General features: G+C 43.8%; 2 protein-coding genes across 2 annotated transcripts in view; both read left to right on the top strand.

Annotated features, from left to right (window-relative positions):
* The first annotated feature begins 6,408 nt into the window (after nucleotides 1-6,408).
* PRKAR2A (protein kinase cAMP-dependent type II regulatory subunit alpha) overlaps nucleotides 6,409-22,496 on the top strand; it is a 119,839-nt gene continuing 103,751 nt past the window's right edge. Inside the window, exon 1 of the mRNA XM_063113684.1 lies at nucleotides 6,409-6,901. Coding sequence (XP_062969754.1) covers nucleotides 6,649-6,901 — 253 coding nt within the window. The 5' untranslated portion in view covers nucleotides 6,409-6,648. The remainder of the gene's footprint in view (nucleotides 6,902-22,496) is intronic.
* On the top strand, nucleotides 21,747-22,163 carry LOC134390846 (non-histone chromosomal protein HMG-14-like). The gene has a single exon (XM_063114626.1). It carries the CDS (start codon nucleotides 21,747-21,749, stop codon nucleotides 22,161-22,163), a length of 417 nt encoding a protein of 138 aa, XP_062970696.1.

The raw sequence follows: 22,496 nt of genomic DNA, 5'->3' as shown, positions 1-22,496 counted from the left end.
TTGTGTTTTCTTTCTCTCTTTTGATTCTGGGACATTTCAGCAGACAGCCTGTGACCTTTGGGGAGGCTGTCAGGGATCCAGTATTCTTCTCTGGCAGGCTTATGCAGGGGCTCTAGCAGGAGAAGGAGGAGGTTTTGTCTGGCCCAGCCCCAGCTGCTTGAGGGAGGGTAGGTGGGGTGGGTGACTTGATTGGTAAGTGTTTACATAGCCTTCAGTGCAAGTCTGTCATGCAGATCCCCATAAGGCCCAGCCTGCAACCCATCCCTTCATTCATTCCCCTCCCTCTCCTGAGCCACACAGGTGTATGAGCTAACAGATGGAAAGTCAATTGTTGTAAAAGGAATCTTCGGTATTCATGTGGACTTCGGGGTTGCTGTGTGATCTGATGTAGCCAGCCTGGCCTCATTAATCAAACATATGATAACATCCAGGTGCAGCCAGAAAAAGTGAGGCAGTTGGAGCAGTGTCACAAGCTAGACTTGCCTTGTCTGGTGGAGGGGAGGGTGTGATGAAGTTACTGGAGCTGGGCTTTTCTCACGTAGTTTTGTTGGCACTTCCTGCCTCTCTGCACTTGCATAGAGACCCTTGGATTTTGGCTTTAGAACCATTACTCTGATTAGCTCAATTGGTTGGAGCGTGGTACTGATAACACTGGGGTCAAGGGTTCAGATCCTCAGACCAGCCAACTACCAAAAAAATAAAAATAAAATAAAAAAATCTGGGACTTGGGGTGTGGCTAACCTGTCAGGAAACTGAAGATTTGAGAGTTGAAGGAAGGAGGTTTTACTCCTGGTAAGTTATTTCTACGTTTGGTGGGGCTTTTTTTGTTTTTTGTTTTGGCAGCTGGCTGGTACTGGGGATCCAAACCCATGCCCCTGGTGTTATAAGGCTGTGCCCTAACCAGCAGATTATTTCTAGATGACCAGATAGGAATTATGGCCAAGTAGAAAATAACATTTTTTTAAAGATGAAAATTGTGTGTCTTCTGCCTGGGAAGATTAATTCAGTGTTAAGCCTGCCTTCTTTCATGCTGGAGGGTATCTTTGTTTAATAACTCACTGATTTGGATATGGTCATTGTTGGGAAAGTAAATATAAATGGTCAGGGTCCCTCAAGGGGTTTGGAATCTTGCCAAGCATTTGATGTAAATATGCACGTGTGCCCAGGTGTGCCTTGGTTGTCTAATGTAATTGCGTATGTGTGCCCAGGTGTCCTGGTTTATTGGATTTAAGTATAAAAGATGAATGGCTTTAATATATGGCCCCCTCCACGCCCGAGGGGGCCACGGGGAGGTTGCTGCTGCTGCTGTTGCTGGATCTGCTATAAGCTGCTGCTGAGGACTGAGCTCATGTCTGCCAATGGCTCCCAGGATCTTTCCCAATTACCTAGCATGGACCTGCATGTGAGGTGTCTGTTACCCAGTCTGTACAACGCATTTGAAGGGTCTGTGGGCCCTACCCCCTAGTCCGAGCAATACAATTGGAAAACTTAGTGTAACTAAAATAATGAAATATTTTGGCTTTAGTTATGAATTGCCTAGCCAGTCAATGGGCGTTGTCACGTAGCAATACAATTGTCTATGTCGGCAGTTGGCAAGATGCCGACAATTGCCCTAACCATACTGTCATGTGTCTCTTGAAGTGCTTGATGCCACCCAGTCCTTGAGACAGTCCTCAAACCCTGGCTTTTGCCTGGAGGCCCCCAGGAGTGTATTTGAATTCCAATCAAATGCCATGGCTTAGGCTCACTTTTATAGTCTGTGCTTCCGGATAACTTGCCCTTTGAAACATCTTCCATTTTAAAATGGAGTGTTTTGGCTCCTTGATGTTAGTGATGGTAGATTCTTTTACTCCTTTGGATATTAAATAGATGTTAAGTCAAATAGGGAAGCCCCTGGAAGTATATTTGTGAAGGGAGCAGAGCGGATGGTGAGTAACTCCCTCCTGGCTGGGGCTTACGCACTTTGAAATGCCATCTGTTCCTTATATATTTCTTCTCTCCCTGACAGGGGTAAGGGGGAGGGGGAATTGGGGCCCTTCCAGTAATTTCTCTGGCTGTCACAGTCTTAAATGGAAGCAAAACAGTGATTGTTAAAACAACCAACGGGTGATAAAAAGCTTCACCCAGGCACCAAGAAGGGTATAACTGGGCCAAGGGTGAGAGACAGAGGGTGACCTGTTAAAAGCACAGTAAGCACCATTTCTGCTATAAGGTCATGCTATCTCTACCCCACAGTTCTTTCCCTACAGCCTTTTGAGGCTGGAACCCCTGTACCTTTTCTAACCTCCTCATGGGTTTATTCTCGCATTTCTATATCCCCATGTAACTCAACATTTAATGGGTAGGGATTTTGATCCACGCTTTCAGATGCAGAAGCCAAGGCTCAGATAGGATAAACTGATCTGCACATCTCATTGGCAAGTTGATAGTAGAGTGGGGACTGGTGTCTGGGTGTCCTGAAGAAAGACCTACGATTCTATCAAAGGCTATCCTGGGGCTGCTTGGCCCAGGCTACAGGAGGCCTGTCTGGCAGTGTTAAAGCTGAGGGATCTGGCCTGTCAGGCCAGAAGTGGCATACAGAGTCCTGATAGGCAGTGGGAAGGCCCCAGGGCCAGTTGCTCCCTGAGGGCTCCCTTTTCTTTCTATGCTATGGTAAGCATGCAAACATGTGATTCTCCAGCCAGGCTCCCCCGTGCTTCCCAGATTCTGTTCTTGCTCTGAGGTGTCTCAGAGGCAGACCCTTGGTTCACTGCAGAGGTTGATACTTTGTCAGGACACAGTGTCCCAGGGAAGGGGTTGGCTCACAGGTACAGAAACAGGTGGCCTTGGAATTAACTGCTCCCTGGAGCATGGGTGCTTGTTAAAATAGATCAGACTTCCTGGAACAAATGCAGTGGCCTCATGGGGGAAGCACTATGGAGGCTGAAGTATAGCTTGGGTGAGAACGGAGGAAACATAGCCCACTTCCCCGATATCTCCTGCTAACTGGAGGCTCATGAGCACTTCTAAGGTGAAAAAGAAACTCGTTGTGGTAGGTGCTAAATGATATGGGAGGACTAAGTCAGGAAGGGGCTGGCATGCAGAGGAGGTCAGGTGACCATCAGGTTCCAGGAGATATGTGGGGGACCAGAGTGGCTTAGATAGGTTGGATAGGAAGGAGGTGTTCCTGATGGGGCTGAGTCCCCTCAGTAGGCAGCGGGCATGAGAGGGCATAAGGTATGTGAGCTTGGGGGTCTGGGCCAACAGCAGGCCTTCATAGGAGTCCAAGGGAGTTTGGGCCTCTCCCTTCTGCCAGGAGAGAGAAAGAGAGAGGAGGAAAAAAATCTTAAATAACCTATCAAGAGTTTATAAAAATCCACTGTGTCATTGGAAACAGCTGTAGGTACCATACCCATGTTCTTTTTCACAAGACCAACGGTTGATGGGCTGAACAACGTGTCCCACTTGTGCTACTCTGCATCTGTAGTTGTAAACCTCTCTGAGAATTGGCCCCATTGTATCTATGTGTGTGTCTGTGTTGATGGTGTGGCAGTTTGTGCAAGATATGGACTACCTCCTGAGTTGTGAGTAGGACTAGGTTGGAGTGGAGCAACCCTCAGGGCTCTGGAGACTCCTCCTCTGTGTTTCTCTTATTTCTGAGGGTCTTTGCTCTTGGCCTTTTCCACCAACTGTCACTTGGTGTTGATGGCTGTTTCCCAGTTACTGGCTCCTGTGGGTTTGATTGTCATGGTAACCTCCAGCGTGTAGCTGGACAGGCCTGAATGCAGGCAGTGTGAATCCAGGATAAGGGTGGGAGATGTGGGGCTCAGGCCCCAGGTATTTTCTCCTGTTACAAGGCCCTCTTTGGCCAGTTCAATTGGGTATTCATGAAGGTGCTTGGGGCTCCACTTGTTACTGAAGTATTTGCGAGAAGGAGCAAAGATGGACCCCTGCTCTGGGGACCAAGTGCTGGGGGAGGGAGCCAGGTTGGACCAGAGTAAGGAGCTGTCTATCCTTACTCTGAGGCTGGTCTATAAAGACAAGTGAGACAGTGCTCCTGCTTTCGTAGCCCTCACTCCTTCTAGGTTGCCTTTTGAATGCTGTTTGCTGGCTGGCTGGCTGGCCAGCCGGCTGAGCTGTACGGCATCTGAAAACAAGTCAGGCAAATCAGCCTGCTTCTGGCAGAGGCCAGCTGGTGAGAGTTGCTTGGAGCAACTGGGAGAAACTGCCCACACTCAGCTCTTTCCTCAGCCCTGGAATAGCCTTCCTTTCCTCTTTTTTGAAATCGAGGTCAGAGTCCTAACTGTGCAAGTGCCTGTTCCCCTTTAAAATATATAGAACGGGGCTGACCCGTGGCTCACTTGGGAGAGTGTGGTACTGATAACACCAAGGCCACCGGTTTGGATCCCTATATAGGGATGGCCGGTTAGCTCACTTGGGAGAGCGTGGTGCTAACACCACCAAGTCAAGGGTTAAGATCCCCTTACTGGTCATGTTTTAAAAAACAAAACATAAAACCTGACAATATGGACAAACTAGGGAGTGGAGGTGTGAATTTGTCTTTCCAAAGGGTTGGCTGTAGGACTGCTTGAAGAGGTGCAGATCTCCAGGTATGGCAGTACAGTTGGAGTCAGACCCAGGTTTCCTGGGTATCACTGTCAAGGGCTGATCTCTGGAAAACTTGGAAGGGTCAGTCTACACAAGAGCAGAGAAGAGCTGAGGGACCCTGCGCCTCCAGCCCCTCACTGCCTGTCCTTAGTGAGGTCTTCATATACTGAAATCAGGAGCCCAGCTTTTGAAGCAAAGGATCCCAGTTCTGAGACTGTGAGGTCAGGAGGGACAGCTGTTTCATTGGCTCTGCATGCCATGTTGAAATTTATCATTCACTCAGTAAGCTTTCTCCAAGAGGGAGACCTAGGAGGGAACGAATTGAACACTGTTCCCCCCTCCCCCCCCAAAGCTTATGGTCCAAGACTACTTTCAAGGATCAAGGAACTTGTCCAGGGAGACAGTGCTGTTTGTAATCACAGGCCTGCCTAGCCTAGAGCCTGGACTGGCATCTGCATCAGTGGGAATAAGGTGCTCTTGCTACCAAGCAGCTCAATTCTCAGCAGCAGTGAGCTCTTGGGTGTGTGCCAAGTCTGTACGGGAGGTGCTAGTGAGGATTTTAATTAATACTGGGTAATTACCAGGTGGTGCTTAACCATCCCAAAGCCCTTCAGGTTCACAAGCCTACAGCTAGTCACTTCCTGATTGGGCCTGGGAAGAAGAGGGAGGACTCTGCTATGCCTGCAGGGCCTCTGGTCGGCACCTAGGCTGTGGCATGCACATCCCAGCAAGGTTTCCACCATTTTCTATTCCCTTAAAATCTGGTGGGACAACGGGAGCAACTTGGGAAATAAATAGCCTGTCCTCTCCAGGGGCAAAGGATAACAGTGCCTTATGATTTGCTCAACTTCATCAAGCATTGCTGGCCCAGGATGGAGTGTGGGGAGAGTAGGGGTGTACTGACCTAGACCTGGGGACCCTGGTGGGAGTGCTTAAGAGGAGGAACAGGCACAGAGGTCGTTCCTGCTCTGGGCCTTATTCCCTTTTCTCAGTGTACAAGTTTGCTCTTCCAAGCTTATCTGCCTGTGGCCCTCAAATTACTATTGCATTGAAACTCCTACTTCCTACAAGTCCTTTTCTTTTTTCTTTTCTTTTTTTTTTTTCAAAAGATGACCGGTAAGGGGATCTTAACCCTTGACTTGGTGTTGTCAGCACCACACTCAGCCAGTGAGCGAACCGGCCATCCGTATATGGGGTCCGAACCCGGGGTCTTGGTGTTATCAGCACCGCACTCTCCCGAGTGAGCCACGGGCCGGCCCCCCTACAAGGCCTTTTCCGTTTGACATCTCACAGACTTCCTGGCAGACACCTAAGGATCCTATGGTCATTCCACCATTCCACCTGGCAGCAAGGGTAGACCTGACTCGACCAGGCCTTTGCTCTTGCTGTGCTCTATGATCGGAATGGCTTTCCTCCAGATCTTCCTCTGGTCGGGTCCTGCTCAGGCCTCTGGGTCAGCTTGAATGTCACCTCCTAAAGTGGGCCCTCTTGCCCTCCACCCCAGCCAGAACCATACTCCGTCTGGCTGCGTCCTTAGCGCTCAGTAAATGCCGGCAAACAGGAGGCTCTTAGTGTGTGTTAAAAAAATAAATAAATGAAAGATCTTCATGACCACGAGTAGACCACCTGTCACCCAATTCCTGGGTTCCTTGCTGGGAGTCTGCAGTCTATCCCCGCGCCCCCTCGACCCCCGACCTACTCACGGGCGGGCTGCCCAACGGCGCACGCGCACTGGAGATAGGCACTCAGCGGGGGCGCGCACGCCTGCGGCCGCATGCGTCACAAACCGAGCGCCCGCCCCACCCGTCCCTCTCTCCTGCCGGTCGGTCCTGTCTGCGGCGACGGCGGCCCAGTGACAGCGGCGGCGGTGCCAGGCCCGCCGAGGGTTGCGCGGCCGGGAAACGCAGAACCGGCCAAAGAGTGGCGCGACACGAAGAAGACCCGACTGGGGCTGCGCTTGAGGGGACCTCGCGGGCGCCGAGCGAGAGGCCGGCGTGAGGGAGCGCGGAGGCAGTGGTCGCCGGCGTACCTGATCTGCCGGTCTCCGCTCCTGCCGCTGGCATGAGCCACATCCAGATCCCACCGGGGCTCACGGAGCTGCTGCAGGGCTACACCGTGGAGGTGCTGCGGCAGCAGCCGCCTGACCTCATCGACTTCGCAGTAGACTACTTCACCCGCCAGCGCGAGGCCCGCGCCCAAGCCTCAGTCCCGCCTGCTGCCCCTCCTTCGGACTTCCACACGCCTGAGCCTGGCCCTGACACTGTCGCCGACGCGAACACTGAGAGCGACTCGGAGGACGACGCGGACTTGGAAGGTAGGCGGCGGGCGGGGTGGAGGTTGGGGGTGGGTGACCGAGGGAGTGGTGCAAGGGCTCTCTTTAGGAGGTACGGTGCGGGGGAGGGGCAGTGCGTCTTTAGCGGACCTGGGAACTCTCTAGCGGGAGTTTCTTGGGTTTCCCTGAGCCGCCGGCGTGAGCCCGCGTGCGCCACTTCCAAACTGAGTTCGGCGGCCCTCCGAGCTCCAGAGCTCATGGAGGGATTTGTCAGATTTCAGCCTTGAAGGAAACGTGCGCGCTTTGGGCCCTCGTGGTGGTGCGAGCCCGAGAGGTGTGGAGCCCAACTCGGCCCCGCCAGAGAATCCCTCGCCTCTGTTTGAGACCCTTCGCATGGTCTGGTTTCGAGGACAAGAGCATTCACATTCAGTGACTCGTGTTTAATAACCAGAACGGCAACTTCGTTTGGAAATAACTTATTTTTTGAAAAGTTATTGTGAAAAACTTTTAAGCATAGACAAAAGAGAGGAAAGGTGAGATAAACCCCTGTCTACCATCACCAGCATTCGGCAGTTGTCAGTTTTTGTCATCTATATGTTTTTTTTTTGTTTGTTTGTTTTGTTTTTTTTCCTTTTTCAAAGTATTTAAAGCAAATCTGAGTCAGGTCATTTCACCCCTGCTTACTTCAGTATGCATTTCTTTCATATGGTCCCTGGGAATATTCTTTAAAAAAAAAAAAAAAATTAGTTAAAAACGATTGAATCAAATTGGGTTGAGAGTAAATAATAACTATCTTGTTTAGTGTGTGGGTTGCAGGAAAGAAAAGTTAACACTTTCTACATATCATTTAAGCAATGATGTCAAGAAGCAATTGTTTTCTTTGGTTGCTTCAACTTATGCTTTGTCAATTTAACAATAGACTTATCCTGCTTTTGAACAGCCAAAATTTAACAAAACAATGAAAACATTTGAGAGACAAAGTTAGAGTCAGTGTTTGTTATTAGATCACGCTGGGGGGAAAAAACCCAAAAAACAAAAAAACTAGTTCTAAATTGAATCCAGTTTGGCCGCACATTCGAGTCACAGCTGGCAAGGAGTTAATTAATGGTCATTGCTGTAGGAGATTGTAAGCTTCAGTGCACTGGGCAATGTCCCTAAGTTTATTCATGCTTAAAGAGTGGAAATTGCTCTTCTGTGTTTCTCTTAACTTTTTGCACATTATATGGTTTTGTTTTGTTTTGTTTTAAATCGGAAATTTCTGAAATAAGTTATTTTCCAAATCTCTGCCACAGGGTTGCTTTGTGGTCTTGGGCAAGTTGTCAAACCTGTTTGATTTCAGATTTTCTTATCTTTAAAATGAGGGCAGTGACAACAATCTCCCAGGGATAAATGTGTTTTTAAAAGCTTTATTTCAGGCCGGGCCCGTGGCTCACTTGGTAGAGTGCGGTGCTGATAAAAGCTTTATTTCTGGAGTGACTCCTAGGTTTGTTTCATAGTCATTTCTATAAATCACAAAGCTGTAAACCTGCTTTGTGACAATATTTATTTACACAAACATTAGTATTTTAGAAATTAGTCCTAGATGAGTAAAACAGAATTTGCAAGTTTTTATATTATGTTTTAATTCTTTGTTATTTTTAATCTTTTTCAAAGTTGGATTGACTTAAAATCTTTGTAACCTTGTGTTCTATTTTGTTGGTATTTAAATATTTTTTGTTTAAAATAGAGGTGTAATTTAAACCCTTAAAATTTTTTTTGTTTTGTTTATGTCTTAAAGTGGACTTACCAATAATAGGCTGAAAATAAATTGCACACATTGCGTTACCCCTTCATACCATTAGGATGGCTATTATTTTAAAAAAACAAACAGCAGAAAATAACCAGGATGTAGAGAAGTTGGGGCCCTTTCTCATTGCTCAGGAGCAATATAAAAAATGATCCAGCTGCTGTGGAAAACAGTTTCGTGGTTCTTCAAAAAGTTAAATGTAGAATTACCATATGGTGGAACAATTCCACTCCCAGATATATACCCAAAAGAATAAAAAGCAGGGAGTTAAGCAGATAATTGTACACCAATGTTCATTGCAGCGTTGTTCATAATAGCCAAAAGGTGGAAACAACCCAATTGTTCATCAGTAGATAAATGGGAAAACAAAATGTAGTCTATACACAATGGAATATTATTTAGCCTTAAAAAGGAATGAAATTCTGATACATGCTACAACATAGTGACTATACAGCATTGAAAACGTTATTCTAAATGAAATAAACCAGATACAAAAGGACAAGTATTGTACAATTTCAGTTATAAGAGGTACATAGGATAGGCAAATTCATAGGGACAGAGAGTAATAGAATAGAGGTTACCAGGGGCTAGGGAGAAGGTAGTAAGGTGGTACTCTTGTTCAGTGGGTACAGAGTTTCTGTTTGGGATGATGAAAAAGGTCAGGAGTTGGATAGTGGTGATGGTTGTTCAACATTGTGAATGTACTTAATGCCTTTGAATTGTAAACTTAAAAATGATTTAAATGGTATGGTTAAAAATGTTCTGTATGTTATGTATATTTTACCATAATTAAAAAAGACAGAAAAAGAAAAAATAATCTTTCAAATACAGTGACAATATTAGGTTAATAAGTCCACACTACTTAAATTAGAAATAGGATAGGTAGTATTAGAACTGTATATAGCAAGGATGCTTTGCTTAGTAGGGTCCTTGTGGTTAACCACCAATTCAGTTTATAACATTGTGTACAATTGGAAAGAATAAAAAAACTTATTAGCTGTTAGTAGTTTATTTTAATAACAGCTTTGATATCAAACAATACACCAAAGTATAAAATATTATGAATATCTAACTGTTGAGAAAGCCTGAAATGTACAGACTTATTAATAAGTTATTCTAACTACATAAGAGCAATAAATTGGCATTCAGACTCAGGTCACTTCTGTAATTACCATAAGGCATTTATACTTGTGGGTTTCCTAGCCTTTTTATGGTAACAGCTTTATGGAGATATAATTTGCATACCATATAAGTCGCCCATTTAAAGTGTATAATTCAGTGATTTTTAATATGTTCACTTATATGTGCAACCACCATCATAATCAATTTTCGAACATTTTCATCACCACAAAAAGAAACCCCATATACCTTAGCCATCACCCACCAACATCCTTATTCCCTCATCACTAGGCAACCTCTAATCTACTTTCTGTCTCCATTGATTTACCTATTTTGGACATTTCATATATAGTCAGTCCTCAATATCTGTGTTTTCTACAACCACAGATTCTGCATCCACGGATTCAACCAACTGCAGATCAAAAATATTCAGAAAAAAGAAGAAAAACAGTAGAACAGTAAAAAAACACACAAAAAAAACAATACAGTATGACAACTATTTATATAGTATTTACATTGTATTGGGTATTATAAGTAATCTAGAGATGATTTAAAATATACAGTAGGATGTGCATAGGTTATATGCAAATACTATGCCATTTTATATAACGGACTTGAGCATCTGAGATTTTGGTATCCAAGGTGGGGGTAGGTTCTGGAACCAATGCCCTGCAGATACCAAGGGACAACTAAAAACAGAATCATACAATATGTGGTCTTTCACTCCCGGCACTTAGCGTAATGTTTTCAAGGTTTGTGTTGTATCAGTACTTCGTTCTTTCTTATTGCTGAATACTGTTCTGTTTGGATATACACATTTTGTTTAGCCATTCATCGGATGATGGACATTTAGATTGTTTCTACTTTTTGACTATTTTGAGTAATGCTACTATGACCATTCATGTGTATAAATTTGTATGTAGACATAGTTTTCATTTCTTTTGGGTGTATACCTAGGAGTAGAATTGCTGGGCCATATGGTAACTGTGTTTAACCCTTTGAGGAATTGCCAGACTATTTTCCGAAGTGACTGAACCATTTTACGTTCCAGCCAGCAGTGTATTGGGGGTTCTAATTCCTCCACATCCTTGTCAACACTTACTGTCTGTACTGTTGGTCGTTTGTATGTCTTCTTTGGAGAATTGTCTATTCTCGTTCTTTGTCCATTTTTAAATTGGGTTGTCTTTTTATTTTTGAGTTGTAGAAGTTCTTTATATATATTAGATTCAAATCCTCTTTCAGATAATATTTACAAATATTTTCTCCCATTCAGTGGGTTGTCTTTTTACTTTTTTGATGTTGTCTTTTGAATCAGACAACTTTTTAATTTCAATGAAGTATATTCTTTTTCTTTTGTTGTTTGTGCTTTAGGTGTCATATTTAAGAAACCATTGCCAAATCTAAGGTCATGAAGATTAACTCCTATATTTCCTAAGAGTTTTATCTCTTACATTTACGTCTTTGGTATATTGAGTTATTTTTGTATGAGGTGTGAGGTGCTTCATTCTTTTGCATATGGATATCCAGTTGTTCCAGCACCATTTGTTGAAAAAACTATTCTTTCCTCACATAATTGGCTTGGTACTCTTGTTGAAAATCAATTGACCATAAATGTGAGAGTCTGTTTGACTCTTAATTCTATTCCATTGATTTATATGTCTGACTGTATTCTAGTATCACACTGTCTTGATTTCTGTAGCTGTGTAGTAGGTTTTGGAATCAGGAAGTGTGAGTTCTCCAACTTCGTTCTTTTTTAGAATTGTTTTTGTCCTATTGTCCCTTGAATTTCCGTGTGACTTTTAGGATCAGCTTGTCAATTGCTGGAAGCCAGCTGGGCTTTTGATAGGGTTTTCGTTGAATCTGTAGATCATTTTGGACATTAATGCTATCGTAACAATATTAAATCTTCCCATCTATGAATGTATCTTTCCATTATTTAGATTTTCTTTAATTTCTTGCTACAGTATTTTGTAGTTTCCAGAGTATAAGGTTTGCATTTCTTTTGTTAAATTTATTCCTAAATAATTTATTCTTTTTGATGCTATTGTAAATGGAATTTTTTTCTTAATTTCGTTTTTGGATTATTCATTGCAAGTGTATAGAAATACAGTTGATTTTTTTAAATTGATCTTAACTCCTGCAATCTTTCTGAACTCATTTATTTTGATTTTTAAAAATAGATTCCTTAGGATTTTCCCTCATTTTTTACTGTACAGTGTGTGCCACTTGATGTAGGAATTGGCCCACATTGCACTAGCAGATTTTTTTTTGGAATTGCTTAATAATAATATTCCTGAGTTCACATATCTGAATCTCTCAGCAGGATCTTGACACTGTTGAACATCCCCTCTTGAAGTGCTCTCCCTTCTTGACATCCATTCCCTGGCTCTGCATTCACCATTTCGCCTTCTCCCTGTCTTTAAAATGCTGGTTGATGACCCCCAGAATTTGGTTTACAACCTTTTCTCCCTTGGTGAGTGACTCTCTTCCTGACCATTATTTACTGCCTTGACTTGAACCTTCAAAATCAAAACTACAGCTCAGAACTTTCCTGCTGAGATGCACACCCATCTATGTTCATTTTGCCAGCTGGTCTTTTCTCAAACTCATAATGCCTAAAACCAATTTTATTAGCTTACCTGTCAGACTGTTCTGTTTCCTCTAACTCCTTAAGCAGGAAACCCAGGAGATTTTCTTCCCATTGTCCCTACCTTGGGTTTGGCTTTCATTGCTTCTCAACTGGATGTAGCTGAGCATCTTTAGGTCTCCACTCATCTTTCCCTCCACCCATCCATTCTCTTCACCATTACCCAAATAACCCCTCTTTCTTTTCTTTTATTTTTTTGGTGGCTGGCCTGTATGGGAATTCAAACCCGTGACCTTGGTGTTGTAGGCCCTCACTATAACCAACTGAGCTAACAGGCCAGCCTGTCTTTTTTTTTTTTTTTTTTTTTTTAAATTGTGGCAAAATATATATAATGACTGGCCAGTTAACTCAGTTGGTTAGAGCGCAGCCTTATAACACCAAGGTCACGGGTTTGGAACCCCATACCGGCCAGCTGCCAAAATAAAATATGCATAATGTAAAATTTACCATTTTAACCATTTTTAAGCTTGCAGCTCAGTGGGATTAAGTACATTCACAAGGTTTGGGCAATCACCTTTCTTTTTCAGTTAAATAAATTAAAAAAAAAACACATACATGGCAAAAAAGGTACACAAATTATAAATGTGCAGTTTGATTGTTTACAAAATTTATCATGTCAGTCAAATCAGGAAATATTGTCAGGAAGAGAAGAGCAGTTCTCTGTGTCATTGGCATACATTTTACATAATGTAACCATAAGTACAGTTCTGCAGTACGGGCAGCCAGCATTTATTAAGCCTTTATTCTGTGCTAGTCTCAATGCTCTGTGGTTTATTTGCATTATCTCATTGAATCCTCCCAATCCTTTAAGGTAGGAATCGTAATTAGTTCTATTTTACAGATGAGGAAATTGAAGCCTAGAGTTTACCCAGCATCATACAACTAGCGAGTAGTGGAATCAGGATCTGAGTACGGCCATCATACTGTTTAGATTATTTCATACCTCAAATGCCTTTCCTTCCTTCCTTCCTCTGTCTCTCTCCTTCCCTTCCATTCTCCCTCCCTTCTTTGTTAAAAGAAAGACAGTTGGACCTATTGAGGAATTTGATAGGCTTGCATGATGGCCAGGTAAAAATAGCCAGCAGGTCATGGAAAAGATAGTCCTGGAGCTGGCTGGGAGACAGGTCAGGAATGGAAGGGGAGGTATGGAGAGCCAAGATTTAAGAGTTAGGTTGCGGTGGGGTGGGAGTAGTCCTTGACTCTTCCTTTTCTGTTATTCTTTACATCTATCCTTTTGCAAGTCTTGTCTATGAAATACCACCTCCAGTTATTGAGCTCCTAAATACCTAGCTTTGATTCTAAATGTTCTGTCCATCTTTTTTCTCTTTTGTAATTGAGACATAATTCACATAAAATTAAACTTTTTATTTATTTATTTATTTTATTTATTTTTATTTTTATTTTTGTCACCGGTAAGGGGATCGCAACCCTTGGCTTGGTGTCGCCGGCACCGTGCTCAGCCAGTGAGCGCACCGGCCAGCCCTATATAGGATCTGAACTCGCAGCAGGAGCACCGCCAGCGCTCCCAGTGTCACACTCTCCTAGTGAGCCACGGGGTTGGCCCTAGAATTAACCTTTTTAAAGTGATTCAGTGATTTTCAATATATTCAGAAAGTTGTGCAACCATTGCTGCTATATAATTCCAGAATATTTTCATCACCTCAAAAAGAAACCCTGTACCATTTAGTAGTCACTCGCCATCCTCCCCACTCCTTACCACTTGCAACCAGTAGTCTATTTTCTGTCTCTATGGATTTGCTTATTCCAGACATTTCACATAAATGAAATCGTATAATATGTGGTATTTTTGCTCCTGACCCCTTTCACTTAGCATAATGTTTTCAAGGTTCACCCACGTTGTAGCATATATTAGTATTTCATCACCTTCCATGGCTGAATGGTATTCCATTGTATGGATATACCCCAATTTGTTTATCTGTTCATTAGTTAATGGACATTTGAGCTGTTTGCTCGTTTCAGCTGATATGAATACTGCTGCTATTAACGTACCTGTTCATTTACTTGTTTGAGTACCTGTTTTCAGTTTTTTGGGTACATACCCTTGAGTAGAATCTTGCAGTCAGATGATAATTCTGTGTCTAATGTTTTGAAGAACCGCCAAACTGTTTTCCACAAAGGCTCAACTACTTTGCCTTCTTACCAAGATAGGAGAGTTTCAATTTCTCTACATCCTTGCCCACACTTTTCTTCTTGACCCTACCCATCCCAGTGAGTGTGAAGTGGTATCTTATTGTGGTATTCATTTGTGGTTTTAATTAGTTCCTAATGACTAATGTTGAAAATCTTCTCATGTGCTTGTTGGACATTTGTATATTTTCTTTGGAGAAAAGTCTATTCAAGTCCTTTGTCCATTTTTATTTTTAATTTTTATTTATTTATTTATTTATTTTCTTTAAAAAGATGGCTGGTAAGGGGATCTTAACCCTTGGCTTGGTGTTGTAAGCACCACGCTCACCCAGTGAGCCAACCGGCCATCCCTATATGGGATCCAAACCTGTGGCCTTGGTGTTACCAGCACCACACTCTCCCGAGTGAGCCACGGGCCGGCCCCCCTTTGTCCATTTTTAGTTGGGCTGTTCATCTTTCTGTTGTTGAGTTATAGGAATTCTTTATATATTCTGGTTACTAGTCTCTTATCTGATATGTGATTTGCAAATATTTTCTCCCATTTCATGAGTTGTCTTTTCATTCTTGAAGCACAAAAGTTTTAAATTTTGATGAAGTCCAACGTACCTGTTTTTTTTCTTTATTATTGTTTTCCTTTTTGCAGTGCTTTGGGTGTCTTATCCAGTCTTATTTTTCTGTGCCCCTACCTCACAGTAAAGCTGCTCCCTCCTTTTCTTGGACAATTCACACTGAAGAGGTGTGAAGAGGTAGGAGAATGTAGTGTTGCTGCACCCCATGGACTCTGCTCCTCACTTGTGCAGCTAAAACGTATGTGACCTTCTCTTTACTTCTTCCAAGCTTTTATTGCTAGATGGCAGTAAAAACTTATAACCTTCCTGCCTTTTAAAAAGTGGTCCTGGGTAAAAAAATAAAAAAATAAAAAAATAAAAATTTAAAAATTTAAAAAATTTTTTTAAAAAAAGGTCAAAAAAAAAAAAAAAGTGGTCCTGGGAATGAGCCATGTGGAAGAAATAATTTTCCATACAGAAGAGAAAAGGTAGGCTCTCTTTATATTGTGGCCCTTCTTAAGGAAATATGACTATTAAAAAAATGGAGGATGCTTATTGTAGAACACAAAGGATTCATTCTAGTGTTAATACAAAAACTGATCCTTGCCTGGGGGAAGCCAAACCCAGCTGCAACTAGGCAAGCTGCCACCACCACCCTGGGGCCCTGCCTGGGCCCTGAGGTGTGGAGCTGGGGGAAGCCAAACCCAGCCACAACTAGGCAAGCTGCTGCCATGGCCCTGGGCCCCGCTGGAGTCCTGAGGTTTGGAGCTTGGGGAAGTGGAACCCAGCTGCAACCAAGTAAAGAGCACACCAAAAACACCATTTTCACATGGGTAACCCTCCATAGCCACCACAATTGCCATGGCTGCCACAAAAGCAGCTAGTCTCTATAACAACAGTCATGACCACAGTACAGATGGCATATCCAGACTCTCAACTTCATTGACACAAGGAGAGGCACTGGTGGAGACTCCCTCCCCTCCGCCGCCAAAGAAAGAGGTCCTCTTTCTCTTCACAAAGCACACTCAGGAGTAGTAGAGGAAGCATCTGATTTATGATAATAGGGGAGGACTTGATCACACCTGTCTCAGTACTGGACAGATCATCTAGGCAACAAACCAACAGAGAAACAGTTAATCTATCAGATGGAGAGAACAAGTCTATGGTTAATAGTGGGGGAGGGGGAGGGAAAAGGAAGGGAAGAGAGAGATTGGATAAGAGGCATAAAGAATAAGTATGGGACTTCTGGTCAAGATGGCGGAATAGATGGTCCCCAGTGTCACTCTCTCCCACAAATCAATGAATTTACAACTGTAAAAATGTAACATCAGCCAAGCTCAGGTGAAGAGGAGGAGAGACCTGTGGAACTCATGAAGGCAGGAGAAACCATGAAGGGAGAAAGAAAAAACTGCTCTCAGCATTTTGGGCTGTGGCCTCTTTAATGCTGGAGCACATGGAGCAGGAGCTGGCAGAAGCTGCAGCTGTGCCCTTTAGATGGAATTATTGGGGGAAGGGGAGAAGAGGACTTTGATGACCCCCAGGACAGCAAGACCACTAACAGGGTTCCCGTGGACCCACGCAGGAGCAAGGAGCCAGAACAGCTGAAAAGGGGAGCCACTCAGAGGCCAGTGAGTCATCACAAGGGACTGGCACATGGCCTGTCCCATGGGAAGTGTTTGGAGCATGGGCGGTGGGGGAGATGGGTTCACTGGGAGAACACTGGGACACAGCAAGGTCAGCCAATCCGCCCCCCATCAGTGCAGGACCACTCAGAGGAGACTGGTCAGGAATGAAGAATTGCGTGGGGTGCAGTTCAATGAAAAATTCAGGCCCGGATCAGAGTTTCTATACAACCCAGGTGCACCGAATATCTGGAGAGCCGGAAGTACCTATAAGGTCAACCATTAAACACTGAGCTGCACAAAAAGCCTTCCCTAGGGAAACAGCAGCAAAGCAGCAATTTACCTCAACCACACAGCTCAAGTACTGGTTCCCACAGGAAGTTCCCCTGTTTTAGAAGTAAGCAAAGGACAAAAACTTAGTTCTGGTCCAGGCACACCGTGAATGCCTTGGGGCCCATGAGGCATAGAGCCAGAGGCAGGACCCCTGCCCACCACCACTTACACCACCAGCACCTTGGGGCCCCACCCAGGAACCTGAGGATTGGAGCCAAGGACCGGACCCCACTCCCACATACAGGCACACCACCAATGCCTAGGGGCCTGCCCGGGGACCCGGTGCTAGCAGCCAGGGATCAGACCCCCTTCCAACAACCAGGCACACCACGCCAGCACCTCGGGGCCCACCTGGGGACCCAAGGCCTAGAGAAGGGGATCGGAATCCCCTCCCACAACCAGGCACACAGCACCAGCGCCTCGAGGTCCACCCAGGGACCTAACGCCTGGAGAATGTGAGTGGACCCCTCTCCCACAACGAAGCTCACCACACTAGTATCTTGGGGCCCGCCAGGGGAGCTGGGGTATGGAGAAGGGGACCGGACCCCCCTCCAACAACCAGGCTCACCAGGCCAGTGCCTCGGGGCCTTCCCTGTGACCCAGGGCATGGAGAAGGGGACCGAACCTCCCTCCCACAACCAGGCACACCTTGTCAGCACCTCGGGTCCTGCCTGGGGACCTGGGGAATGGAGAAGGGAACCGGACCCCCTTCCACAACCAGGCACACCGTGCCAGTGCCTCGGGGCCCGTGCTGGGACCCAGAGCATGGAGAGGGGGACTGGACCCCCCTCCCACAATCAGGCATACCACGCCAGCACCTCAGGGCCTGCCCTGGGACCTGGAACATGGAGAAGGGGACCAGATCTCCCTCCTACCACCAGGCACACTGCACCAGTGCCTTGGAGCGTGCCGTGGTCTTGAGGCATGGAGAAGGGGACCGAAACCCCCTTCCACAACCAGGCACACTGTGCCAGTACCTCAGGACCCACTTGGGGACCTGGGGCATGGAACCAAGGATCGGACACTCTCCACAACCAGGCACACTGCCAGCGCCACGGAGCAGGCCAAAAACATCTCCTCCATGTAGGTGGCCCACCACAGCCACCACGATAACCATGGCTGCCGTGAAGGCGGCTAGATGCCACAACCACCACACAGATGGTCCAGCAGCCACTGGAGTGAGTTGACACAAGGAGAGTCACCAGCAGAGATAAAGAAAGGAGGAGGATGTTTGTCTCCACAGAGCCCATTTCATAGTGATGGAAGAGACATCTGCTCTATGATAGTATTGGGGCAACTGATCATGCCTTGGACAGATTATTTGGGCAGCAAATCAACAGAGTAACCATTATTCTTTCAGAAGGAGAGAAGAAATCTAGGGTGATTAGAGCGGGGAGGGGGAGAGGAAAGGGGATGGGGTAGGATTGGACAAGGGTCATAAAGAATAACTATAATTGGTAACAATATGTATGCTAGTAATATTGATTTGATCAACATATCTCAGTGTTGAGCCCCCAAAATATGTATAATCAATTTTGATTCAATAAAAATTTTTAAAAACAATTAAAAAAAGAAGTATGATTTGTAACAATGAATATGCTAATAAAAAATAAATAATTTTGATACAGAAAAAAAAATCAATGTAGTTCACCATATTAAAAGAATAAAAAAGAAAAACCAGTCTCAATAGATCCAAGAAAACAAAAACAAAAACAAAAAAAAAACCCCCACAAAAAACCTGAGCTTGTTAATGCATTTTCACTTAACCTACAGGTAGCTTTTGAGATGTCCTCATCTGAAGGAACAAATGCAATTGGGGCCTCTGGACAAGCCACAGATGCATAGTATGTGGGCAAGAGCAGATGTGGATGTATTTGCCCAGTCTGGAGACTGTGTGAGGAGCTTGTTTTCTAGTCTTTGGCATTGAATAGCCTTAGTTTACAGCTCTGCTGAAGGATGAGATTATTTCAGGATTAAATGTTTGCTCAGTAAAAAATGGATCAAGGGTTCCCATTCAAATAAAAAGTAACTTGTAGGAAAATAATAGGGGATATATTTTACTCATTAAGAATCTTTTTGTGGGCCGGCCCGTGGCTCACTCGGGAGAGGGTGGTGCTAATAACACCAAAGCCACAGGTTGGGATCCCATATAGGGATGGCCAGTTAACTCACTGGGTGAGCGTGGTGCTGACAACAACAAGTCAAGGGTTAAGATCCCCTTACTGGTCATCTTAAAAAAAAAAAAAAAAGAAGAATCTCTTTGTAATAATTTTCGATGATGTGGTTTCAGGAATGAAAGTAGTGTTGGGACAGTTTTTTTGTCTCATAAAACATGTGACCTACTAGGACTGTTCTTGTGTATTGTGTATTCACTATAAGTTTTGTATAATTTTTCCTATTTGTAAAATATAGAGTATGGCTGTTTGGGATTTAAAAAAAAAAGTATGAATGTTCAGAGGCTGGTAACTAAAACTTTTAGCTTGTATTATTTCTTTTGCATTTGAGGTCATATTTAAATGAATATATAATCTAAAAGTAAATGACTCAGTCCAAGTCTGATAGCTGCCTGGAAATTTGTCAACAACAGTTTTAAGTTGTGTTATCCACAAGATGTTGTGTGTGAAGACAGTGACTATTGATGTAGAAATACGGATAAAGATTTTTTGGATGAACCAGTATTTAGAGAATTGTTGTTCAGTTTGCAGTGGTGTGTTTTTGTTTTTTTGAAGCACCCTATATTTTTAAAGTAAAATTATGATTAAAGGAGTTTGCTTCATGATGTAAACATATTTACCACCTTTTGTCACGTTCTTGAGGGTTCTTTTGGGGAATATTATTGAGGCTCTTTGGTGACCCCATGATCATTAACAGGGTAGGTGATTTGTCTTGCCATTTCCAGACCAAGTGTCCAGTGCTCAACTAGTGGGTTGGTTTCTCAGCTCAGAAAAGAGAAGCCCCATCTGGTTGGTGATGCTCTAGGGCTGTTTTCTAGTGATGACCAGATAGTTCTGAGTATGGTTAGCTGTAATGTACATGAGCTTTTTTTTTTTTTTTTTTTTTTTTTTAAAAAGATGACCGGTAAGGGGATCTTAACCCTTGACTTGGTGTTGTCAGCACCACGCTCAGCCAGTGAGCGAACCGGCCATCCGTATATGGGATCCAAACCCGAGGCCTTGGTGTTATCAGCACCGCACTCTCCCGAGTGAGCCACGGGCCGGCCCTACATGAGCTTTTAAAAATGGTTTGTAGTCTAGCAGATGAATAGTATCTGAAATGCTAATAAATAAGAGTGGAGTTTTAGTCCCCCTAAAATGAGTGGGCATCAGTGATCTCGGGGAGATATATATACACACACACACACACACACACACACACACACACACACACACATACATATATATATATTTTTTTACAAAAGCCTTTTTTAAAAATATCTTTTTAAAATGTTTGTTTTTATTTTTGTAAGTTGATTAGAGGGTTTTAACAATTTTTTTTTTTGTATACTGAAGAACATAACTGGCCTTTGTCCTGGGTTCCTGGCATAGAACATGTAAAAACCCTTGGAATTTCCCAAGTGGTTGGATGACTTTGTTATTCATGAGCCCCTTGGATCATACCTGAATTTATGTTAACGAGATGATTCAGGACAGGGCATGGTCACCAGAAAGACCAACCATGTGATTAGAGGGTTGGTGTTTTGAGGCAACTGAACCTCTGGGGAAAGGAGGGGGCCTGACTTCAATCATGTGGCCAGTGATTCAGTCATTCATGTCTATGTTATGAAACCCCAATACAAACTCTGAACACAAAGCCTGGTGGATCTTCCTGCCTGGTGAACATATTGATGTGCTGGGAGGGTGATGTGCCCTGATTCCATGGGGAAAGAATTTGTATTTGGGAGCCTTCCAGACCTAGCTCTATGTGTGTCTTCATTTGGCTGGTCTTGATTTGTAACCTGTATAATAAAATTGTAATTACAGGTATAGTACTTATAATTTCTGTGAGTTCTAGTGCATATTGAACCTGAGGGGGTCATGAGAACTCCTGAATTTGTAGCCAGTTGGTCAGAAGTGCAGGTGGCCTGGAGACCCCTGAAGTATAGCTGTCATTTGAAGTAAGAGCTTTCTTGTTGGGGACTATGCCCTTTAACTTGTGGAGTCTAATGCTAACTCAGGGTGGCTAGTGTCAGAATTATATTAAAGTATAACAGTTGATGTCAGAATAGTTTTATATTCATATTATAATTCTGCTTAAATTAGGTGTCAGATGTGAGTTGGTGAGAGGATATACACCAGAAAGGGGACATGGATTTTAGTCCTTCCCAGCGTGAGTATTAGGAAAAAGTTTATTCAGTCCAGTTATGTTTAATGTCTTTGTGTACCAAGGTTTGTACTAGACAAAATATGACAGGAAAGTCCCCATCCCTACTCCTTAGCAGCTTTTAGTATGATGTGGTAGACACATGGAATTTTTGTGTGCTATGGTAGAAAAGGGGGGCTGCTCAGCTCTTGGAGTAGAGGTGTCTTTTCTGAGTCTGAGAGGATGGGGCTGGGATGGAGATGGGCCTTTTAGGCAGATGCTACTCCAGGAGCAAAGAAATGTCAAACCTACTAGTTTGTATTAGGGCAAGAGGTGGTGGGTGACAGTGATTATTTTAGAGTAAAGGTCTATGTTTACTGGCTGGATGTATCTGTTAGGACAGTGCTTTGCAAAGAGCGGGTCAGCCCAGCTTTGTGAAAGCTTTCAGTGTGCTGCGGTCCACAAGCACCTAGCAAGCACCCTCCCTGCCGCCAAGATTCTGAAGAGGAAGGTCAGCTCAGCTGAAAGGACAGCAAAGGAAGGGCCCAAGAGGGGATCAGCGAGGTTGTCAGCTAAGCCAGATCCTGCAAAAGTGGAAATGAAGCCAAAAAGGCAGCAGCAAAGGATAAATAAATCTTCAGGCAAAAACGTGCAAATGAAAGAGAAAAGTAGGGCAAAGGGAAAACAGGCTGAAGTGACTAACCAAGAAACTAAAGATTTACCTGCAGAAAACAATGAAACTAAAACTGAGAAGAGTACAGCCTCTGATGAAGCAGGAGAGAAAGAAGCCAAGTCTGATTAATGTCATATACCTTGTCTTATCAGTGGTCCCTGTCACCCTTCTCATATAATCCAGATGAATATTTTTATCAACTATTTTGTAAATGCAAAATTTTTTAGTACTAGAAACTTTTTTAAGAGGGAGGGACTCCCACCTCATCCCATTTTTTAAATAGTATATACTTTTTTTAAAGTAGTGGCATCAGTTGCTGGGTTTTTTTTTTTTTTTTTTTTGGTACAGTCAGAATATTATGGGAGGCTTTGGCTATCTTGGGTGTCAGCTTAAAATTCCATAGATGGGGCTAGTTTTCATATCCTGTAATACAAATTTGGCAATTTGGAGTCACAGTTGTGC

The sequence above is a fragment of the Cynocephalus volans genome, chromosome 11 (assembly GCF_027409185.1).
Source record: "Cynocephalus volans isolate mCynVol1 chromosome 11, mCynVol1.pri, whole genome shotgun sequence".
Classification (NCBI taxonomy): Eukaryota; Metazoa; Chordata; class Mammalia; order Dermoptera; family Cynocephalidae; genus Cynocephalus; species Cynocephalus volans.
Note: the sequence above shows the minus strand (reverse complement) of the source record. Positions and strands in the feature narration are given on the sequence as shown.